Consider the following 19,483-nt stretch of genomic DNA (forward strand, 5'->3'; position numbering starts at 1 on the left):
GGTCTGTGATAGCCGGAGCCTGGCCTGCTTATGTTAAATGCATAAAAAATTTTGCCTTTGTCATCTGAACTTTCATAGTAGTATAAGGGAATAGGCTGATCTTGCTCCTTTGGGCAGAAATTGTCTTTCTATAAAATATTGATAAATAAATAAATAAACAAATAAACAAACAAATAAATAAATAAATAATACCATGTAGCTAATATGCTGTTTGTAAAGGACTACCGCTTCTTAGTGACTCTTAGTTGAGTAATTTTAGCACCAAAGTTCTCACTCTGGTATATACCTTTGCCCCTTCCATGGCATCCTGAAATTTTAGTTATTTCAGTGTCTTCTGTACCATCTTTTGCCATTAACTCTTTTCAAGAGTCTTTCTGATTGCTTCCTGGTAGTTCTTTGCTTTGGAAGAAAAAAAGTCTGTCCTGCTCCTTGCTCCCTTTACCTCTATTACCGTTTATGTCCCACTCAGCATAAGAAATAGAATATTAGTAGAACTTCTAACTCTCTTCATGCTTTTTTCCATTCTACATTCTTCTCTCTTCCTGCAAGAGGTAACACTTTCCTGAAATGTTATTCATTCCCTTTCTTTTATTTGTAGCTTTATACATATTGTATTTCTAAATAATATTTTACTTAGTTTTGCCTATTGACCTTAATATAAGTGAAATCATACTTCATGTATTTTCATTTTTGGTTTTGAGATTCATTAATTTTATTTTCACTACTGAGTTTATTGTTTGAATGTAGCACAAATTAATTATACATTCCACTGTTAGTATCACTGGTCTTTTCCCAGGTTTTTGCTATTACAGATACTGCCATGAATATTTTTGGACTCTTCATCTGGTATTGTACATAGACAGACTTTTCTCTAGGCTAATCATTAATTGAAATGCCGAGTCTCAGCTTCACGAGGAAATGATATTTGCCCCCAAAGTACATTCCCAGAGCAGTATATAAGTATATAAAAATTCCTTCTGCTCTATATCCCTGCCAGGCCTTGACAAGGTCAGCTTTTTTTTTTTTTTCCCCTGAATTTGCCTAGCTGAAGAGGTATTAAATGACATCATGTTGTAGTTTTAATGGTCATTTTCCTTATTTTGAGATTCATGTGTTTATTTGCCATTAGTCATTAGTCTCTGCTTTGCTGTAAAAGCTTATTTGTGATTTTTTGCACATTTTTCTGTTGAATTTTTTAGATTGTTTTTATGTATGCTGGATACTAAACTTTTGCCAATCATATATATTGCCTATACCTTCTAGACTGTGACTTCTCTCTTCACTATAATTTCATTTTTTTTTTAAAGAAACATCTTTATTACAAGCATTTGGCTTCTTTATAGACTCCCACAGGTTTTTATTGGTGGAATTTCCTCCCAAATCTAAGATTTATTTTAAAACTTTGGCATATAAGACAGATAAGAGGGAAGCTGACCCAATTAGAGTGGTAGACCTAGTAGACTTACAGGGGTGTTTTTTGAGGCATTTAGGACCTCGAGGTTATCAGAAATCCATACTGAAAACCGTTTCCTTAAGTCAAAATAGAATATTAAAACAAAATTTTAACAAAGTAAAGTGTTTTACTCTACATAAAGTTATTCCCTCCTCCCACACACACACTTAGCTGGTCTTTCAACTCCTTGTATTTTCACCCTTAAGTAGCATACATAGTCAGGAATCAAGAATAAGCATGAAAGCCTTCTGAACAGGTGACATAGCTTTAAATTTTACTTCAAGCCTTTGGCTTTGTAAAAGCCTTTAATTTAGACTGTGAACTTTTAAATTGTGTAGCATTCCAACAGCTTTGGTTATCTTGATCATTCAGCTGTCTTCTAATTAAGAACTGCAAATTAGAGGAGGCAGAGGTTCACAAGGTTCATTGAGTGGTGTAGAGGAAAACATTCATTTTTCATTCAGCAAATTTGAATGACTGACTGCTCTGGGCCACATACTTTCTTAGGCCCCTGGGACTGTGAATAGACCTGAAGACATGGTGGGGGGAGAGAACACGGTCAGCTTCAGTAATCACACCAGTCTGAATGGCTGGAGTAGAGAATGACAGGGAAGATGAGAAGTGAAATTAGACGGGGGCAATGTATTGAAAAGTCTGTTCCATATTGGACTTTATCCTGTAGACAAGGAGTCAGCAGACTATAGCCTGCTGCCAAAGCTGGCCCACTGCCTGTTTTTGTATGACCTGCAAGCTAAGAATGGTTTTTATGATTTTAAAATGGTTTTTATGGTTGGAGTTGAAAAACATTTTTAAAAAATTATATTTTGTGACATGTGAAAATTAAGTGAAATTCAAATTTCAGTGCCCATAAATAAAGTTTATTGGAACACCGCCACATCCAGTCCTTTAAGTATTGTCTGTGGGTGCTTTTGTGTTAACGACGACAAGAGTTGAACAGTTGCTCCAGAGACAGTAGGGCCTGCAAAGGCTAAAATACTTACTCTTTGGCCCTTGACAGGGAAAATTTACCAACCCAGATGTAGATGATAGAGAGCCATTAAGAATTTAATAATGGACTAACAGAATCATATTTATATCTTAGTAGCTGACATTCATAGATCTCTGGAATATAGGCTGGAAGATAGGCAAGACTGGAGGCAAGGGGACTGATTAGACTGCAGCAGTGTTTCCTAAACTGTGTTGGTTAAGGTGCTGCAGAAAGTGTTTTACTTATGAGTCTTTAGTTTGGGAAATACCGGGTTAAACAAGGATTAGCAGGGTTTTTTTTAACTGCTGGACTTAACCCAAACCTTTATTGCAGGAAGGTTAATTGTGAATGTCTAAGAGGAGAATGTAGAGGGCAGCATTTGCTGATGGTTTTGAAGAATATGCCATTGTGCATCACAAGAATGAACGTTTATTTAGCCCTCTGCCGACTTTTCTGTTGGGGGCTGGGTCAACCTGCATCACATATTGTTGTGGCAGGTATCTTACGACATCCGTTGTGGAACAGACATACCAAGATGGGTTGTAGTGATTTTATTGATGCACATTTAATGTTCCTAAAAATCTTGTGTGTGTCTGGTGTTGGGGGTGTTTTGGACATACGTAAGTGATAAATAAGAAGATTGACGCAAGAAGGGTCAGAATGTAGAGACCACTTAAAAGTCTGTAGGTGTATGGGATTTGAACAAAAATTTAATTGAAAGACCATATTTTATTGCTTATCTCATCTCCACAGGACAGCCTTTTGCAGACTTTCAGACTATTCCTTTGGAGCCAAAGATTAAACAGTTTGGGGGAATTTATATCTGCCTGGTTTTAATACCAACTAGGTACTTTCTAAGCTCAAAGTGCCTTTTAAAATGCTTTAAAATTAAACAGATGTAAGTGTTAAAGAAATCCCTATTTTTAACAGATGAATTAAAGTACCCTAAATGGAAAATTTGCCAGTGTTTAGGAATTTGACCTGAGGTTAATTTTTATTAATTTAGTTTTGTTTTATAACTATGCCTTTTAAGAACTTTATAATTATATACAATAACACCAAGTTATCTACAGTTATCAGACTTCCTTTATTTTGGGGGCACAAATATAACAGCTATCCTAAAAATAAGAAACATAAATTATTAATGTAAGAAATTGAGTAATTTTCTTTTGATTTATATTAACATCAATTTATTTTCTCTTGAACAGATGATGAATAAGGTATTTGGAGGTACTGTGCACAAAAAAAGTGTTAGAGAAGATGGAGTCTTCAGTATTAGTGTGGATAACACATGCTCGTTATTCAGGTATTAAAGATAATTTTAGATCAATAAGAATGTTAGTAGATTAACTAACTTACAGCTGGGAATGTTATTCTTCAAAATTGGAGATTCTGTAATTCTTAGACAAAATTAAGGCCACAGTAGTGGCCAAAGGTGTTAATTGTCATATTTGTCTTCCAGTTGAGTGTCAAGACAGCAGCAGATCGCAGTGATGCTAATTAGGGATAAGAAAAGCACTTAATGACATAATTTAAAAGTACCTGTGCAGTCTTGAACTCCTCTTTGGGACAGCATATTGTGATGCCAACATTTGTAGTTTTCCCTTTTCACTCTTTTAGTAGAGTGTGATTCTAAACATTAGTATGACAGACGTGGCAAATGGATAATGTTTTAAACTGTCCTGCATTTGTATACGTCTTCCTCTACCATGTTCTTGCTCTGGGTACTTAGCAAGCTACCCATTGCTGGACCCATTACTAAACATGTGTTTTATTTCCCTCTTCCTCACTTTCTCTACTGTATCTGAGCATAACTATACTTTGTGTACTGTCTTTAATACAGTGAATGTATTAATTTATTTTATTGCTAGGTGATAATAGATTAAGTACAGCAGCTCTAATGTATTTGAAGATTAGTGAATGAGCTGTTCATTGGCTTTCTAGAATCATTTATCTTCTGCCTTACTAAAAAAAAGAGCTGAGTTTTCATTCAGCTTCCTGAAAGACCAGAAAACTTAAGTTTTAGTCACTTGCTTTCTTTTTTAGGGTTTTCTGATGTTTTGGATATAGCCCATTTAGGTGGACTATTGATAGAGTTACTCACTTTTTTTTTAAACTAAATTTCATTTTTATTTAAAAATCACATTTCTCCCTAACTGTATTCAATCTGTAAAACACTGGCTGATGTCAGCTAATGTTGTTTTTATTATCATTTCTTATAACTGTGCTAATTATTTTTTATAGATTCATTTATTAACATATTCTTACAGCCTCCATTGAGTTGTGCCTAAATTAATTCTTAATGAATAGTGTTCTCCAAATCGGACAGATCAGAAATTTTAAAATTCAAGTTAAGAACTTTTATCTGAAATGGAGATTTCCCAGTTTTTACACAGAACTGGCTGTGGCTGGCTTTTCTTTAATACTGGAAAGAACAAAAATAAGCATATCTGTATTCAAGTATTCTTGTTTTCAAAGGGGTAGTAATAAAAAAAAGCCCGAGTTGCTCAAAATAATTTTAAGAACTGAAGCTGCTCATTGCCAAAATACGTTTTTGAAATCCAGTGCTTTGTTCTACTTCATAATGGAGAGGTGTTGCTTACATTGATCTGTATCTCAAGTGACTACTCTTGAGAACTACTTCAGGAATCTTGCTGGTAGAAGGTGATACTACGGGAGGCTTTAAATGTAAAGATCTGGTTAAGATTTAAAGTTTTTCTGTCTTTGTAGATCTAAAATCCTGGTACTCACTTACAACCTACACAAATCCTAAGTAATAGTGATGACAATAATAACAACCACAAAACATCCTTTTGCTTTTAAAGTACTTTATCTTCTTGCTTTATTTAAAATTTTTTATTTCTTAATATTATTTAATACCAAGTCCTTGTTCAGATTTTTTCATAATGTAAAAAATATCTTTATGGTTGATTTGTTTGCATCAGGGTCCAAAGAAAGTCCACACAATTGCATTTGATAAATATTACTTACATAGTTTTAATCCATGCCATTAATTACTTCTGTCCTTAAGATAAATTCCAATGAGATATAATTTTGAAATTATTATCTTATAGCCTCTTGAAATTGTGTGTGTGTGGTGGTGGGGGACGTTATATTACCAACTTTATTTATTTATTTTTTACTCACAGACTTAGAGAACGAACTTACAGTTACTGGGGAGGGGGACAGGCTGGGGGTGGGGAGAGTCAGGGCGTGTGGGACTGACATGTACACCTGCTGTATTTAAAATGGATAACCAACAAGGACCTACTGCATAGCACAGGGAGCTCTGCTCAATATTATGTAACAACCTAATTGGGAAAAGAATTTGAAAAAGAATAGATCCACGTATATGTATAACTGAATCACTTTGTTGTACACCTGAAACTAACACAACATTGTTAATCAACTATACTCCAACATAAAATAAAAAGTTAAAAAAAAATAACAACTTTATATATTGTTTCAGTTTTCAATTTTTATGGATTGTCTTTTTCTGAAATTTATTATTGTTATTTGCTTTATAATGGACAGAATAAGTTTAAATTCTAGCAGTGTTGCACTGTTACATACTTTCTCTCTTTTCTTGATTTACACACAGAAGAAGCTGGTACTTCTAAAGCAAAAAACTACCAATTATAAGATGAATAAGTTCTAGGAATCTTATGTACAGCATGTAGACTACAGTTAACAACACCGTATTGTATATTTGAAAGTCGCTTAGAGAGTGGATCTTAAATGCTCTCACCACACACAAAAAATGGTAACTGTGTGAGGTGGTGGATATGTTAACTAACTTTTACTGTAGTAATCATTTCACAATATATATGTATATGAAATCATCGATTGTACACCTTAAACTTACATAATGTTATATATGTTATTATGTCTCAATAAAGCTAGAAAAAAATAAAGCAAAAGAATCCATTAATCATGTCTAATAATTAAGCTATTTGTGTATTGTTTTATTTTTTATTAGGGGCCTTCAGAAGGAGGAAATTGTTTTGCTTACCCATGGAGATAGTGTAGACAAAGTAGCCGATGGATTCAAGGTTGTGGCACGTTCTGGGAGTATAGTGGCAGGTAAAAATTCTAAATCTTTTGCAAATTTCATTGTAAAAAATTTATCTGAGAAGCCTATAAGCATATGTTTCTGTATGAGGTACTGTTTTTGATGTTTCTTATTTTTTTAAAGATATTGTAAATGTCATAGGGTCAACCATTAATTTATAAAGGGTATTTAATATTAGAAGGATTATCTAGAAGTCACTTACTCGTTTGCTCTGAAATAGTTTGAAAAATATTTATTCTAATATGTTTTCCAGACATAAAATACAGCTACAACTCAGGAAGAATTTGAGAACTATTTACCTCTCCAGCATGCTGTATTCATAATTGTCTTTTTTTTAATGCTTTTCTTAGGTATATATAGGCATGTATCTTGGATGCTATAAAACACCAGACTAAGCATTCAGGGCATTTCTCTGAACCAGGGTTGGCAGACTATTACCTCTGGGTCAAATCCAGCCTGTAGCCTGTTTTTGTATGTTTAGGAACTAAGAATGATTTTTACATTATTAAAGGGTTATAATAAACAACAGGGGCTATATGTATGTGTCCCACCAAGCTTAAAGCTTATACTGTCTAACCCTTTGTAGGAAGTTTGCCAACGCATGCTCTAAACCATTTTTTGTTCTCTGTTTTTTTGAGGAAGAGGAGTTAATTTTCTGACAGTTTGTGATTTTTTTTTTTTTACTTGCTTACTTGAATAATTGTAACGTAAATAATCACCGGCAATCCTGGATATCTGCAAAAGAAAAAAGTGGGGTTATCAATAAAGTTCTTGTTTGATATGCTACACCTAAAAAGTTGAAAAAAAAATCGTAATGGATAAATTGAATTGAGTATTCTACCTGCAGTTACTTAACAGATTAATGTATTAGCATAGGAATTATCAGGAATGGTTTTTATATTGACGGGTTTTTATTTCGTATATGAGATCAATAGTGGTAGATGAGCTTATGTATTTTAATTCATTTAACAAATATCTGAGTACCCACATGTGCCGGGCACAGTTCTAGGTGCCAGTGAACAAAATGGACAAAACCTCTGTTTAATGTTATAGTTGGTGAGGGTGGAGATGGGGGAGGGGTGGGACAGACAGAACACAGATAAATACAAAATAAGTCAGGTGTTGGACATGTTTAAATGCACTGAAAAAATAAATAGAAGAGAAGAGTGTTGTGGAATGTGTGATTAGGACTGTTACTGTTGTAGATAGGGTATTCAGAGATGGAGATGGTGTTCCTATTAGATGATATGAGACATGGAGGAAGTAAGTGCTGACCCTTTTGGATATTTAGGGAAAGAGTAAATAGCAGTACAGAGTTCCTGGGATGGGACCTTGTTTAAGGAACAGCAAGGAAGCCACATGGTTACAGCAGAGTAAGCATGGAGTGTGTGGTAGAAGATGAGGTCAGAGAGGTTGTTGGGAACCAGAACACCAGGACTTTTGAGGCCACTGTGAAAATGTTGGCTTTACTCATAGTGAGGTGGAGTTTTTAACAAAGGAGAGAGAGACACAATCTGATTTCAGGATTACCCTGGCCACAGTGAGGAGAAAAGAGACCGTTAAATGTAGAAGCAGAGACCAGCTAGAAATCTATGGTAGTAATCAGGAAAGGAGACTGTGTAAGAAACCGGGTGGTAGAGGTAGAAGTGCTTAGGAGTGATTGGGTTCTCATATAGATCTTGTACATATTTTGTTAGATTTATACCAAAGTATTTGATTTGGGGGTGTGTGCTAATGTTAATTGTATTTTTAATTTAAATTCCACTTGTTCATTGCTGGTGTATGGGAAAGCAATGAACTCGTGTGTTAACCTTGTATCCGACAACTTTGTTGTAATCATTTATTAGTTCTATTTCCTTTTCTTGTCCTATGGCATTAGCTAGGACTTTCATTATGATGTTGAAAAGCAATGGTGAGAGGGAACATCCTTACTTTGTTCCTGATCTTAGTGGGAAAGTTTTGAGTTTCTCATGGTTAGGTATGATGTTAGCTGTAGGCTGTAGAAGATAGTCTTTATCAAATTGATTTCCCCCTCTATTTCTAGTCTCCTGAGAGTTTTAATTATGAATGGGCATTTGGATCTATTTCATATGCTTTATCTGCATCTATTGATATGATCATGTAATTTTTCTTCTTTAGCCTGTTGATGTGATGGATTACAGTAATTGGCTCTATTTCTAACAGAAGGATGTTGAAGTATCTTAACTGCAGTAGTTGATTCATGTATTTCTCCCTATAATTATATCAGTTTTTGCCTCATCTATTTTGTTGCTTTCCTGTTAGGTGCATACGCATTAAGGATTATTATGTCTTCTTTAGGAATGAACCCCTTTATCATTATATATATGCTCCTCTTTATCCCTGATAACTTTTCTTGCCTGAAGTCTGCTCTGTTTGACATTAATGTATCTACTCATGCTATCTTATAATTAGTGTTATCATGATATATCATTCTCTATCCATTTACTTTTGATCTGTGTCTTTATATTTAAAGTGGATTTCTTGTAGACAACATATATAGTTAGGTTTTCTTCTTGATCCACTCTGACAACCTCTGTCTTTTAATTGAGGCATTTAGACTATTGGAGTTTAAAGTGATTATTGATAGTGTTGGATTAATATCTACCATATCTGTTACTGTTTTCTATTTGTTGTCCTTGTTCTTTGTTCTTATTTTTGTCTTCTATTCTTTTTCTGCCTTTTGTGGTTTTAATTGGGCATTTTATGTGATCCCATTTTCTCTTTTCTGCATATCAGTTCTATTTCTTTTTTTACTTTTTTTAGAAAAAGTTGCCCTAGATTTTACAATATACATTTACAACTAACCCAAATTCTCTTTGAAATTACACTGTACCACTTCACAAGTAGTGTACCTTATAATAACAAAATAAACCTAATTCTTTCCTCTCATCCCTTGTACCTTGCTGTCAGTTCATTGCACTTATAAGTAAGCATGAATAAGCATATCTATCTATAAGCATACATAAACGTATCACTGTTGATACTATTCTGAATACAGTTATCTATTACATCAATTAGGAAGAAGAAAATTTAAATTTTACCTTTATTTATTCCTGCTCTGATACTCTTTTTTATGTATATCCAAGTTTCCGATCTTTATCATTTTCCTTCTCTCTAAAGAACTTTTTTTTTGAATTTTATTTTATTTATTTTTTTTATACAGCAGGTTCTTATTAGTTATCTATTTTATACATATCAGTGTATACATGTCAATCCCAATCTCCCAATTCATCCCCCCCCGCCACCACTTTCCCCCTTTGGTGTCAATACGTTGGTTCTCTACATCTATGTCTTTATTTCTGCCCTGCAAACCGATTCCTCGGTACCATTTTTATAGGTTCCACATAAATGCATTATTATACGATACTTGTTTTTCTCTTTCTCACTTACTTCACTCTGTATGACAGTCTCTACATCCATCCACATCTCTACAAATGACCCAATTTCATTCCTTTTTATGGCTGAGTAATACTCCATTGTATATATGTACCACATCTTCTTTATCCATTTGTCTGTCGATAGGTATTTAGCTTGCTTCCATGACCTGACTATTGTAAATAGTGCTGCAGTGAACATTGGGGTGCATGTGTTTTTTTGAATTATGTTTTTCTCTGGGTATATGCCCAGCAGTGGGATTGCTGGGTCATACAGTAATTCTATTTTTAGTTTTTTAAGGAACCTCCATACTGTTCTCCATAGTGGCTGTATCAGTTTACATTCCCACCAACAGTGCAAGAGGGATCCCTTTTCTCCACACCCTCTCCACCATTTGTTGTTTGTAAATTTTCTGATGATGCCCATTCTAACTGGTGTGAGGTGATAACTCATTTTAGTTTTGATTTGCATTTTTCTAATAATTAGTGGTGTTGAGCAGCTTTTTATGAGCCTCTTGGCCATCTGCATGTCTTCTTTGTAGAAATGTCTATTTAGGTCTTCTGCCCATTTTTGGATTGGGTTGTTTGTTTTTTTTACTGTTGAGCTGCATGAGCTGTTTATATATTTTGGAGATTAATCCTTTGTCCATTGATTTGTTTGCAAATATTTTCTCCCATTCTGAAGATTGTCTTTTTGTCTTGTTTATAGTTTCCTTTGTTGTGCAAAAGCTTTTACATTTCATTAGGTCCCATTTGTTTATTTTTGTTTTTATTTCCATTACTCTAGGATGTGGATCAAAAAAGATCTTGCTGTGATTTATGTCAAACAGTGTTCTTCTTATGTTTTCCTCTAACAGTTTTATAGTGTCTGGCCTTACATTTAGGCCTCTAATCACTTTGAGTTTATTTTTGTGTATGGAGTTAGGGAGTGTTCTAATTTCATTCTTTTACATGTAGCTGTCCTGTTTTCCCAGCACCACTTATTGAAGAGGCTGTCTTTTCTCCATTGTATATTCTTGCCTCCTTTGTCAAAGATAAGGTGACCATATATGCGTGGGTTTATCCCTGGGTTTTCTATCCTGTTCCATTGATGTATATTTCTGTTTTTGTGCCAGTACCATATTATCTTGATTACTGTAGCTTTGTAGTATAGTCTGAAGTCAGGGAGTGTGATTCCTCCAGCTCCGATTTTTTCCCTCAAGACTGCTTTGGCTATTCAGAGTCTTTTGTGTCTCCGAATTTTAAGTTTGTTTGTTCTAGTTCTGTAAAAAGTGCCACTGGTAATTTGATAGGGGTTGCATTGAACCTGTAGATTGCCTTGGGTAGTACAGTCCTTTTCACAATATTGATTCTTCCAATCCAAGAACATGGTATATCTCTGCATCTGTTGATATCTTTAATTTCTTTCATCAGTGTCTTATAGTTTTCAGAGTACAGGTCTTTTAATTCCTTAGGCAGGGTTATTCCTAGGTATTTTATTCTATTTGTTGCAGTGGTGAATGGGATTGTTTCCTTAATTTCTCTTTCTGATCTTCTGTTGTTAGTTCATAGGAATGCAAGAGATTTCTGTGCATTAATTTTGCACCCTGCAACTTTAGCAGATTCATTCTTTAGCTCTACTAGTTTTCTGCTGGCATCTTAGGATTCTCTATGTATAGTATGTCATCTGCAAACAGTGACAGTTTTACTTCTTCTTTTCCAATTTGTATTCCTTTTATTTCGTTTTCTTCTCTGATTGCCATGGCTAGGACTTCCAAAACTATGTTGAATAATAGTGGTGAGAGTGGATATCCTTCTCTTGTTCTTGATCTTAGAGGAAATGCTTTCATTTTTTCACCATTGAGAATGATGTTTGCTGTGGGTTTGTCATATATCGCTGTTATTACGTTGAGGTAGGTTCCCTCTATGCCCACTTTCTGGATAGTTTTTATCATAAATCGGTGTTGAATTTTGTCAAAAGCTTTTTCTGCATCTATTGAAATGATCATATGGTTTTTATTCTTCAATTTGTTAATATGGTGTATCACATTGATTGATATGCATATAGTGAAGAATCCTTGCATCCCTGGGATAAATCCCACTTGATCATCATGTATGATCCTTTTAATGTGTTGTTGGATTCTGTTTTCTAGTATTTTATTGAGGATTTTTGCATCAGTATTCATCATTGATATTGGTCTGTAATTTTCTTTTTTTGTAGTATCTTTGTCTGGTTTTGGTATCAGGGTGATGGTGGCCTCATAGAATGAGTTTGGGAGTGTTCCTTCCTCTGAACTTTTTTGGAAGAGTTTGAGAAGGATGGGTGTTAGCTCTTCTCTAAATGTTTGATAGAATTCACCTGTGAAGCCATCTGGTCCTGGACTTTTCTTTGCTGGAAGATTTTTAATCACAGTTTCAATTTCATTACTTGTGATTGCTCTGTTCATATTTTCTGTTTCTTCCTGGTTCAGTCTTGGAAGGTTATATCTTACTAAGAAGTTGTCCATTTCTTCCAGGTTGTCCATTTTATTGGCGTGGAATTGCTTGTAGTCGTCTCTTAGGATGCTTTGTATTTCTGCGGTGGCTGTTGTAACTTCTCCTTTTTCATTTCTGATTTTATTGATTTGAGTCCTCTCCGTTTTTCTTGATGAGTCTGGCCAATGGTTTATCAATTTTGTTTATCTTCTTAAAGAACCAGCTTCTAGTTTTATTGATTTTGCTATTTTCTTTGTTTCTATTTCATTTATTTATACTCTGATCTTTATGATTTCTTTCCTTCTGCTAACTTTGGGTTTTGTTTGTTCTTCTTTCTCTAGTTCCTTTAGGTGTAAGGTTAAATTGTTTATTTGAAATTTTTCTTGTTTCTTGAGGTAGGGTTGTATTGCTATAAACTTCCCTCTTAGCACTGCTTTTGCTGCATCCCATAGGTTTTGGATCATCGTGTTTTCATTGTCACTTGTCGCTAGGTATTTTTTGATTTCCTCTTTGATTTCTTAAGTGATCTCTTGGTTATTTATGTTTAGTCTCCACATGTTTGTGTTTTTTATGTTTTTTTTTCCCTGTAATTCATTTCTACTCTCATAGCGTTGTGGTTGGAAAAGATGTTGATATGATTTCAATTTTCTTAAATTTACCAAGGCTCGATTTGTGACCCAAGATGTGATCTGTCCTGGAGAATGTTCCATGTGCACATGAGAAGAAAGTGTAATCTGCTGGTTTTGGATAGAATGTCCTATAAATATCAATTAACTCTGTCTTATCTGTTATATCATTTAAAGCTTGTGTTTCCTTATTAATTTTCTGTCTGGATGTTATCTCCATTCGTGTAAGTGAGTTGTTAAAGTCCCCCACTATTATTGTGTTACTGTGGATTTCTTTTATAGCTGTTAGCAGTTACCTTATGTATTGGGGTGCTCCTATGTTGGGTGCATATAGATTTGTAATGGTTATATTTTCTTCTTGGATTGATCCCCCCTTGATCATCCTTCCTTGTCTCTTGTAACATTCTTTATTTTAAAGTCTATTTTATGTGATACAAGTATTGCTACTCCTGCTTTCTTTTGATTTCCATTTGCATGGAATATCTTTTTCCATCCCCTCACTTTCAGTCTGTATGTAGGTCTGATGTGAGTCTCTTGTAGACATTATATATATGGGTCTTGCTCTTGTATCCATTCAGCGAGCCTGTGTCTTTTGGTTGGAGCATTTAATCCATTCACATTTAAGGTAATTTTTGATATGTATGTTCCTATGACCATTTTCTTAATTGTTTTGTGTTTGTTTTTGTAGGTCCTTTTCTTCTCTTATGTTTCCCACTTAGAGAAGTTCCTTTAGCATTTGTTGTAGAGCTGGTTTGGTGGTGCTGAATTCTCTTAGCTTTAGCTTGTCTGTAAAGCTTTTGATTTCTCTGTCGAATCTGAATGAGATCCTTGCTGGCTAGAGTAATCTTGATTGTAGGTTCTTCCCTTTCATCACTTTAAATATGTCCTGCCACTCCCTTCTGGCTTGTAGAGTTACTGCTGAGAAATCAGCTGTTAACCTTATGGGAGTTCCCTTGTATGTTCTTTGTCGTTTTTCCCTTGTTGCTCTCAATAATTTTTCTTTGTCTTTAATTTTTGTCAAATTGATTGTGTGTCTTGTCATGCTTCTCCTTGGGTTTATCCTGCCTGGGACTCTCTGCTCTTCCTGGATTTGGATGGCTATTTCCTTTCCCATGTTAGGGAAGTTTTCAACTATAATCTCTTCATATATTTTCTCGGGTCCTTTCTCTCTCTGTTCTCCTTCTGGGACCCCTGTAATGCAAATGTTGTTGTGTTTAATGTTGTCCCAGAGGTCTCTTAGGCTGGTTTCATTTCTTTTCATTCTTTTTTCTTTATTCTGTTCTGCGGCAGTGAATTCCACCATTCTCTCTTCCAGGTCACTTATCCGTTCTTCAACCTCAGTTATTCTGATGTTGTTTGCTTCTAGTGTATTTTTCATTTAGTTATTGTATTGTTCATCTCTGTTTCTTTGTTCTTCAATTCTTCTAGGTGTTTGTTCTTTAATTCTTCTAGGTCTTAGTTAAACATATCTTGGATCGTCAAGATCTTTGCCTCCATTCATTTTCCAAGGTCCTGGATCATCTTCACTGTCATTATTCTGAATTCCTCTTCTGGAAGGTTGCCTGTCTCCATATACTTGTTTTTCTGGGGTTTTATGTTGTTCCTTCATCTGGTACAAAGTCCTTTGCCTTTTCATCTTGTCTGTCTTTCTGTGAATGTGGTTTTCCTTCCACAGGCTGCAGAATTGTAGTTCTTCTTGCTTCTGCTGTCTGCCCTCTGGTGAATGAGGCTATCTAAGTGTCTTTTGCAAGCTTCCTGATGGGACGGACTGGTGGTGGCTAGAGCTCTGTGTTGCTCTGGTGGGCAGAGCTCTGTAAAACTTTAATCTGCTTGTCTGCTGTTGAGTGGGGCTGGGTTCCCTCCCTGTTGGTTTTTGGGCCTGAGGTGACCCAGCACTGGAGCCTACCTGGTTCTTTGGTGGGGCTAATGGCAGACTCTGGGAGGGCTGAAGCCAAGGAATACTTCCCAGAACTTCTGTTGTCAGTGTCCTTCTGCTTATGGTGAGCCACAGCCACCCCCCCCACCTCTTCAGAAGACCCTCCAACACTAGTAGGTAGGTGTGGTTCAGTCTCCTATGGGTCATTGCTCCTTCCCCTGGGTCCTGACGCACACACTACTTAGTGTGTGTCCTCCAAGAGTGGAGTCTCTTGTTTCCCCAAGTCCTGTCGAAGTCCTGCAGTCAAATCACGCTAGCCTTCAATGTCTGATTCTCTAGGAATTCCTCCTCCTATTGCCATACCCCCAGGTTTGGAAGCCTGACGTGGGGCTCACAACCTTCACTCTAGTGGGTGGACTTCTGTGGTATAATTGTTCTCCAGTTTGTGAGTCACCCACCCTGCAGTTATGGGATTTGATTCTATTGTGATTGCACCCCTCCTACCATCTCATTGTGGCTTCTCCTTTTTCTTTGGATGTGGGGTATCTTATTTGATGAGTTCCAGTGTCTTCCTGTCAATTATTGTTCAGCAGTTAGTTGTGATTCCAGTGCTCTTGCAAGAGGGAGTGAGTGCACGTCCTTCTACTCCGCCATCTTGAACCAATCTTCGTAAAGAACTTCTTTAATATTTCTTGCAAGGTAGTCTCCTGGCAACAAATGGCCTCAATTTTTGTTCGTTTGAGAAAGTTTTTTATTTTTACTGAATTTTTGAAGGGTAGTTTCTCAGGGCACAGAATTTTAGGTTGGTGGGGTTTTTTCTCCCAACTTTTTTTAAAATTTAACTTTTTCAGCTTTATTGAGGTATAATTGACAAAATTATAAAATACTTACAGGGTACAATGTGATGATTTGATATACATTGTGAAAGGATTTTTCCCCACTGAGTTAATTAACCCATCCATCAGCTCACATACAGTTGATCCTTGAAAAACACGGTTTTGAACTATGTGGGTCAATTTATACATGGATCTTTTTCGCTAAATATGTCCTTCAGTAGTATGTGATGTGTTGTTGGTTGAAACTGTGGATGTGGAATTGCAGATCCAGAGGGCTGACTGTAAAGTTATATGCAGATTTTTGAATGCACAAAGGGTAGGTAACCCTAAGCCTTGCATTGTTCAAGGGTCAACTGTATTTACTTTTTTTTGGTGAGAACATTTAATTTCTACTCTCTTAACACTGTATTGGATCCCTGAAATTTGCTCTCAGCTATAGTCACCATATTATAGATTATATCCTCAGACCTTATTCATCTTAAACCCAATAATTTGTACCCTTTAACCAACCTCTTCCTATTCCCCTCGTTCCCTAGTCCCTAGGTCACCACTTTTCTACTTTGCCACTTTTGATAGAGATTGAATTGAATCTGTAGATTACTTTGGTGAGAATCGACATTTTAATAGTAGTAATTCTTCTAATCCATGAGCATGGAATATCTTTTTATTTGTTCCTTCCTCAGTTTCTTTCATCAAGGTCTTACAATGTTCAGTATACAGATCTTTCACCTTTTTGGTTAAATTTATTCCTAAGTGTTTTATTCTTTTTGATTTTGTTGATGGCAATGTTTTCTTAATTTTTCCTGCTGACAGTTTGTTGTTGGTACACACACAATTGATTTCTGTAGTTTGATTTTCTTCTCTGCAAGCTTGCTGAAATAATTTAGTAGTTCTAACAGCATTTTGGTAGAATCTCTAGGGTTTCCTAGAGACAGTGTTGTGACATCTGCAAATAGAGACAGTTTTACTTCTTCATTTTCAATTTGGATGATTTTATTTCTTTTTTCTGGCCTGACTGTTCTGGCTAGGATGTCCAATACTTTGTTGAATTCTTGTTTTGTTGCTGATCTTAGAGGAAAAGCTTTTCACCACTGAGTATGTTAATTGTGGACTTGTTGTATATGGCCTTTATTATGTTGAGGTACGTTCCTTCTCTACCCAGTTTGTTGAGAGTTTTTATCATGTATGATGTTGAATTTTATCTATTGCTTTTTCTGTATCTATTGAGATGACCATATTATTTTTATCCTTCATTTTGTTAATGTGGTATATCACACTGATTGTCAGATGTTGAAAGCCTGGAATAATATCTCAGAGCCATACATACGGGGTAGTACATGTCTATGTAAAACATCTAGCCTAACATCTGCTGCTTTATAGATGATAAAGTGTCAGAAACACATTAATCAAGTCAATGAAGTTATATTTGGTTAATAGTACCCAAGAAAGAAACACTTAGAATATTCTGATAGGTTTAATGTATGAGGATTTTCTAATATAGAAAATTGGTACCTGCACATTGCATATGAAGGCATATGGGACCGAGACCTAAAATCAAGTTATCACTTCATTAAATAGACAAGACAATTGCAGTAACATAGGTAGAGAACTGAGGGTACTGTGAATTATCTCTGTAGGACTTACTTCAAGGTCATGTAGTTCATTAATTGCTGTATAAGGAAAGACCTTTATAAAGCTGCACCATGGCAATGTAGTTTTTATTTGTATTTTTTTTCCCCATAGCTAAAAATCCACTAATTTGTATCAGTTTCCACATTTATGGAGGAAGAAATTGTGAGGAATTGCTGTGGGTTCTGGTTGAGTCTGTTCAATAGGAAAAATTTTTAATTTATGATTATTTTCTCTATAAAGGTATAGCAAATGAATCTAAAAAATTATATGGAGCCCAGTTCCACCCTGAAGTTGGCCTTACAGAAAATGGGAAAGTAATACTGAAAAATTTCCTCTTCGACATAGCTGGGTGCAGTGGGACCTTCACTGTGCAGAACAGAGAACTTGAGTGCATTCGAGAGATCAAAGAGAGAGTTGGCACATCAAAAGTTTTGGTAAGCAATTTACATCTGAAAGTGTATAAATTTATGTCAGTGATATTAGAACTCAGAGTTGGCTTACTCAGCATAGCCCTTAAATTTTGACTGGGTGATCATGTGCTTTTGAGTTGCACTGCTTCAGAGTGCTCTTTCAGTTACCATACATACCTTTCGTACAGACAGTGTTTTTTTGTTTTTGTTTTTTTGTTTTGTTTTTTTAGCTCTGCTGCACAGCTTGTGGGATTTTAGTTTCCCGACCAGGGATTGAACCTGGGTCCTTGGCAGTGAGCATGGAGTCCTTAGCACTGGACCGCCAGGGAATTCCCCAAACAGTGTTTTTAGGTAGTGATTTAAGCTGATAACTTATCTTCTTTTTCCTTATTCTACTCAGTTTGAATTTTCATTTCACCCTGTAGGTTTTGCTCAGTGGTGGAGTAGACTCAACAGTTTGTACAGCTTTGTTGAATCGTGCTTTGAACCAAGAGCAAGTCATTGCTGTGCACATTGATAATGGCTTTATGAGAAAACGAGAAAGTCAGTCTGTTGAAGAGGCCCTCAAAAAGCTTGGAATTCAAGTCAAAGGTATTGAACTCCAGAAAAGTTAATTTACATGTCAGAACTTGTTTAGCCAAATCTAGCGTATGATTAAGTGAGCACACTGCCTTAACTAAGTACAGTTTTTCCACTAAGCTTATGATTGAAAATGTTTTTTATTTTTACCTTGTAATTACTTTTGGTTCAAGAGGGGGCACAGTATAAATTTGGAAACTTGATTACTCCTAATGTTATATATAGATCAGTAAGCTACCTTTTTCCAGCTACTATTCTGTTCTTTCTGTTCATCTTCTTAGGCCTTAACTGCTTTTACATTTGTGGATATCTTTTATACTTTAAAAAAACAAGATGTAAGCAATAGCTATAATGAAATTAAGTCAGTAGTTCAATGATATAAACTACATATTATTGATTTAATTGGAATTGATACCAAAAGGTTGAGTATAAAATGAAGAGTTAAACATGTAGTTAAACATGAAGTAAAGATGAGTCTATTTCTATCTCCTTTGGAAACGTCACTAAAATAACAGTGCAGGCATAAAACAAGTATAATGCCAGAAGGAAGAGGAATAGGGAGGAGGTAATAGGAGTCTGATGGTTCAAACAAAATGTTGGCAAGTGAAAAGCAGATGGATTATGCAGATTTTGTCTCTTAAGCTAATGAAGCTTAAATTTCTGGACTGCTCACTAGCCAAGCCTTTTCCAAAATCTGGGGAAGGACCCTAGTAGTATCTTCTCATAGTTACAATTTTTGTGCAGTTTGCAAGTAAGATATTTTAATAATTTGCAGTTAATTTAGATTACTTTTTCTTTCCACTCTAACTTGCTCTCTTTTGGGTGGTTTTGTAGTGGCTGCAGACATTTTGGGATTATACTAAGAAAACATTGAGTTGGGGATACATTTAGTCTGGGTCTGGTGCTATATTTGTGATTTGCAGTGTTTCTGTGTATAGTTGATAGTTTGTGTTAGCCGTGCTAGTATTAACTTGAGATTTAAAAAATGCCTGATTTGTTGTTATTTTTTTACATCTTTATTGGAGTATAATTGCTTTACAATGGTGTGTTAGTTTCTGCTTTATAACAGAGTGAATCAATGATACATATACATATGTTCCCATATCTCTTCCCTCTTGCGACTCCCTCCCTCCCACCCTCCCTATCCCACCCCTCTAGGTGG

The 19,483-nt window shown here is 35.5% G+C and overlaps 1 protein-coding gene across 1 annotated transcript in view; it reads left to right on the forward strand.

Moving 5' to 3' along the window:
• The window catches only part of GMPS (guanine monophosphate synthase), a 77,325-nt gene that overhangs the window by 20,759 nt on the left and 37,083 nt on the right, over window positions 1-19,483 (forward strand). The window contains exons 4-7 of the mRNA XM_081235027.1: window positions 3,650-3,747; window positions 6,421-6,524; window positions 17,573-17,766; window positions 18,168-18,333. Of these exons, the coding sequence (XP_081091153.1) occupies window positions 3,650-3,747; window positions 6,421-6,524; window positions 17,573-17,766; window positions 18,168-18,333 (562 nt within the window). The remainder of the gene's footprint in view (window positions 1-3,649; window positions 3,748-6,420; window positions 6,525-17,572; window positions 17,767-18,167; window positions 18,334-19,483) is intronic.

This window comes from Mesoplodon bidens (genome assembly GCF_964165515.1).
Source record: "Mesoplodon bidens genome assembly, chromosome: 5".
Classification (NCBI taxonomy): Eukaryota; Metazoa; Chordata; class Mammalia; order Artiodactyla; family Ziphiidae; genus Mesoplodon; species Mesoplodon bidens.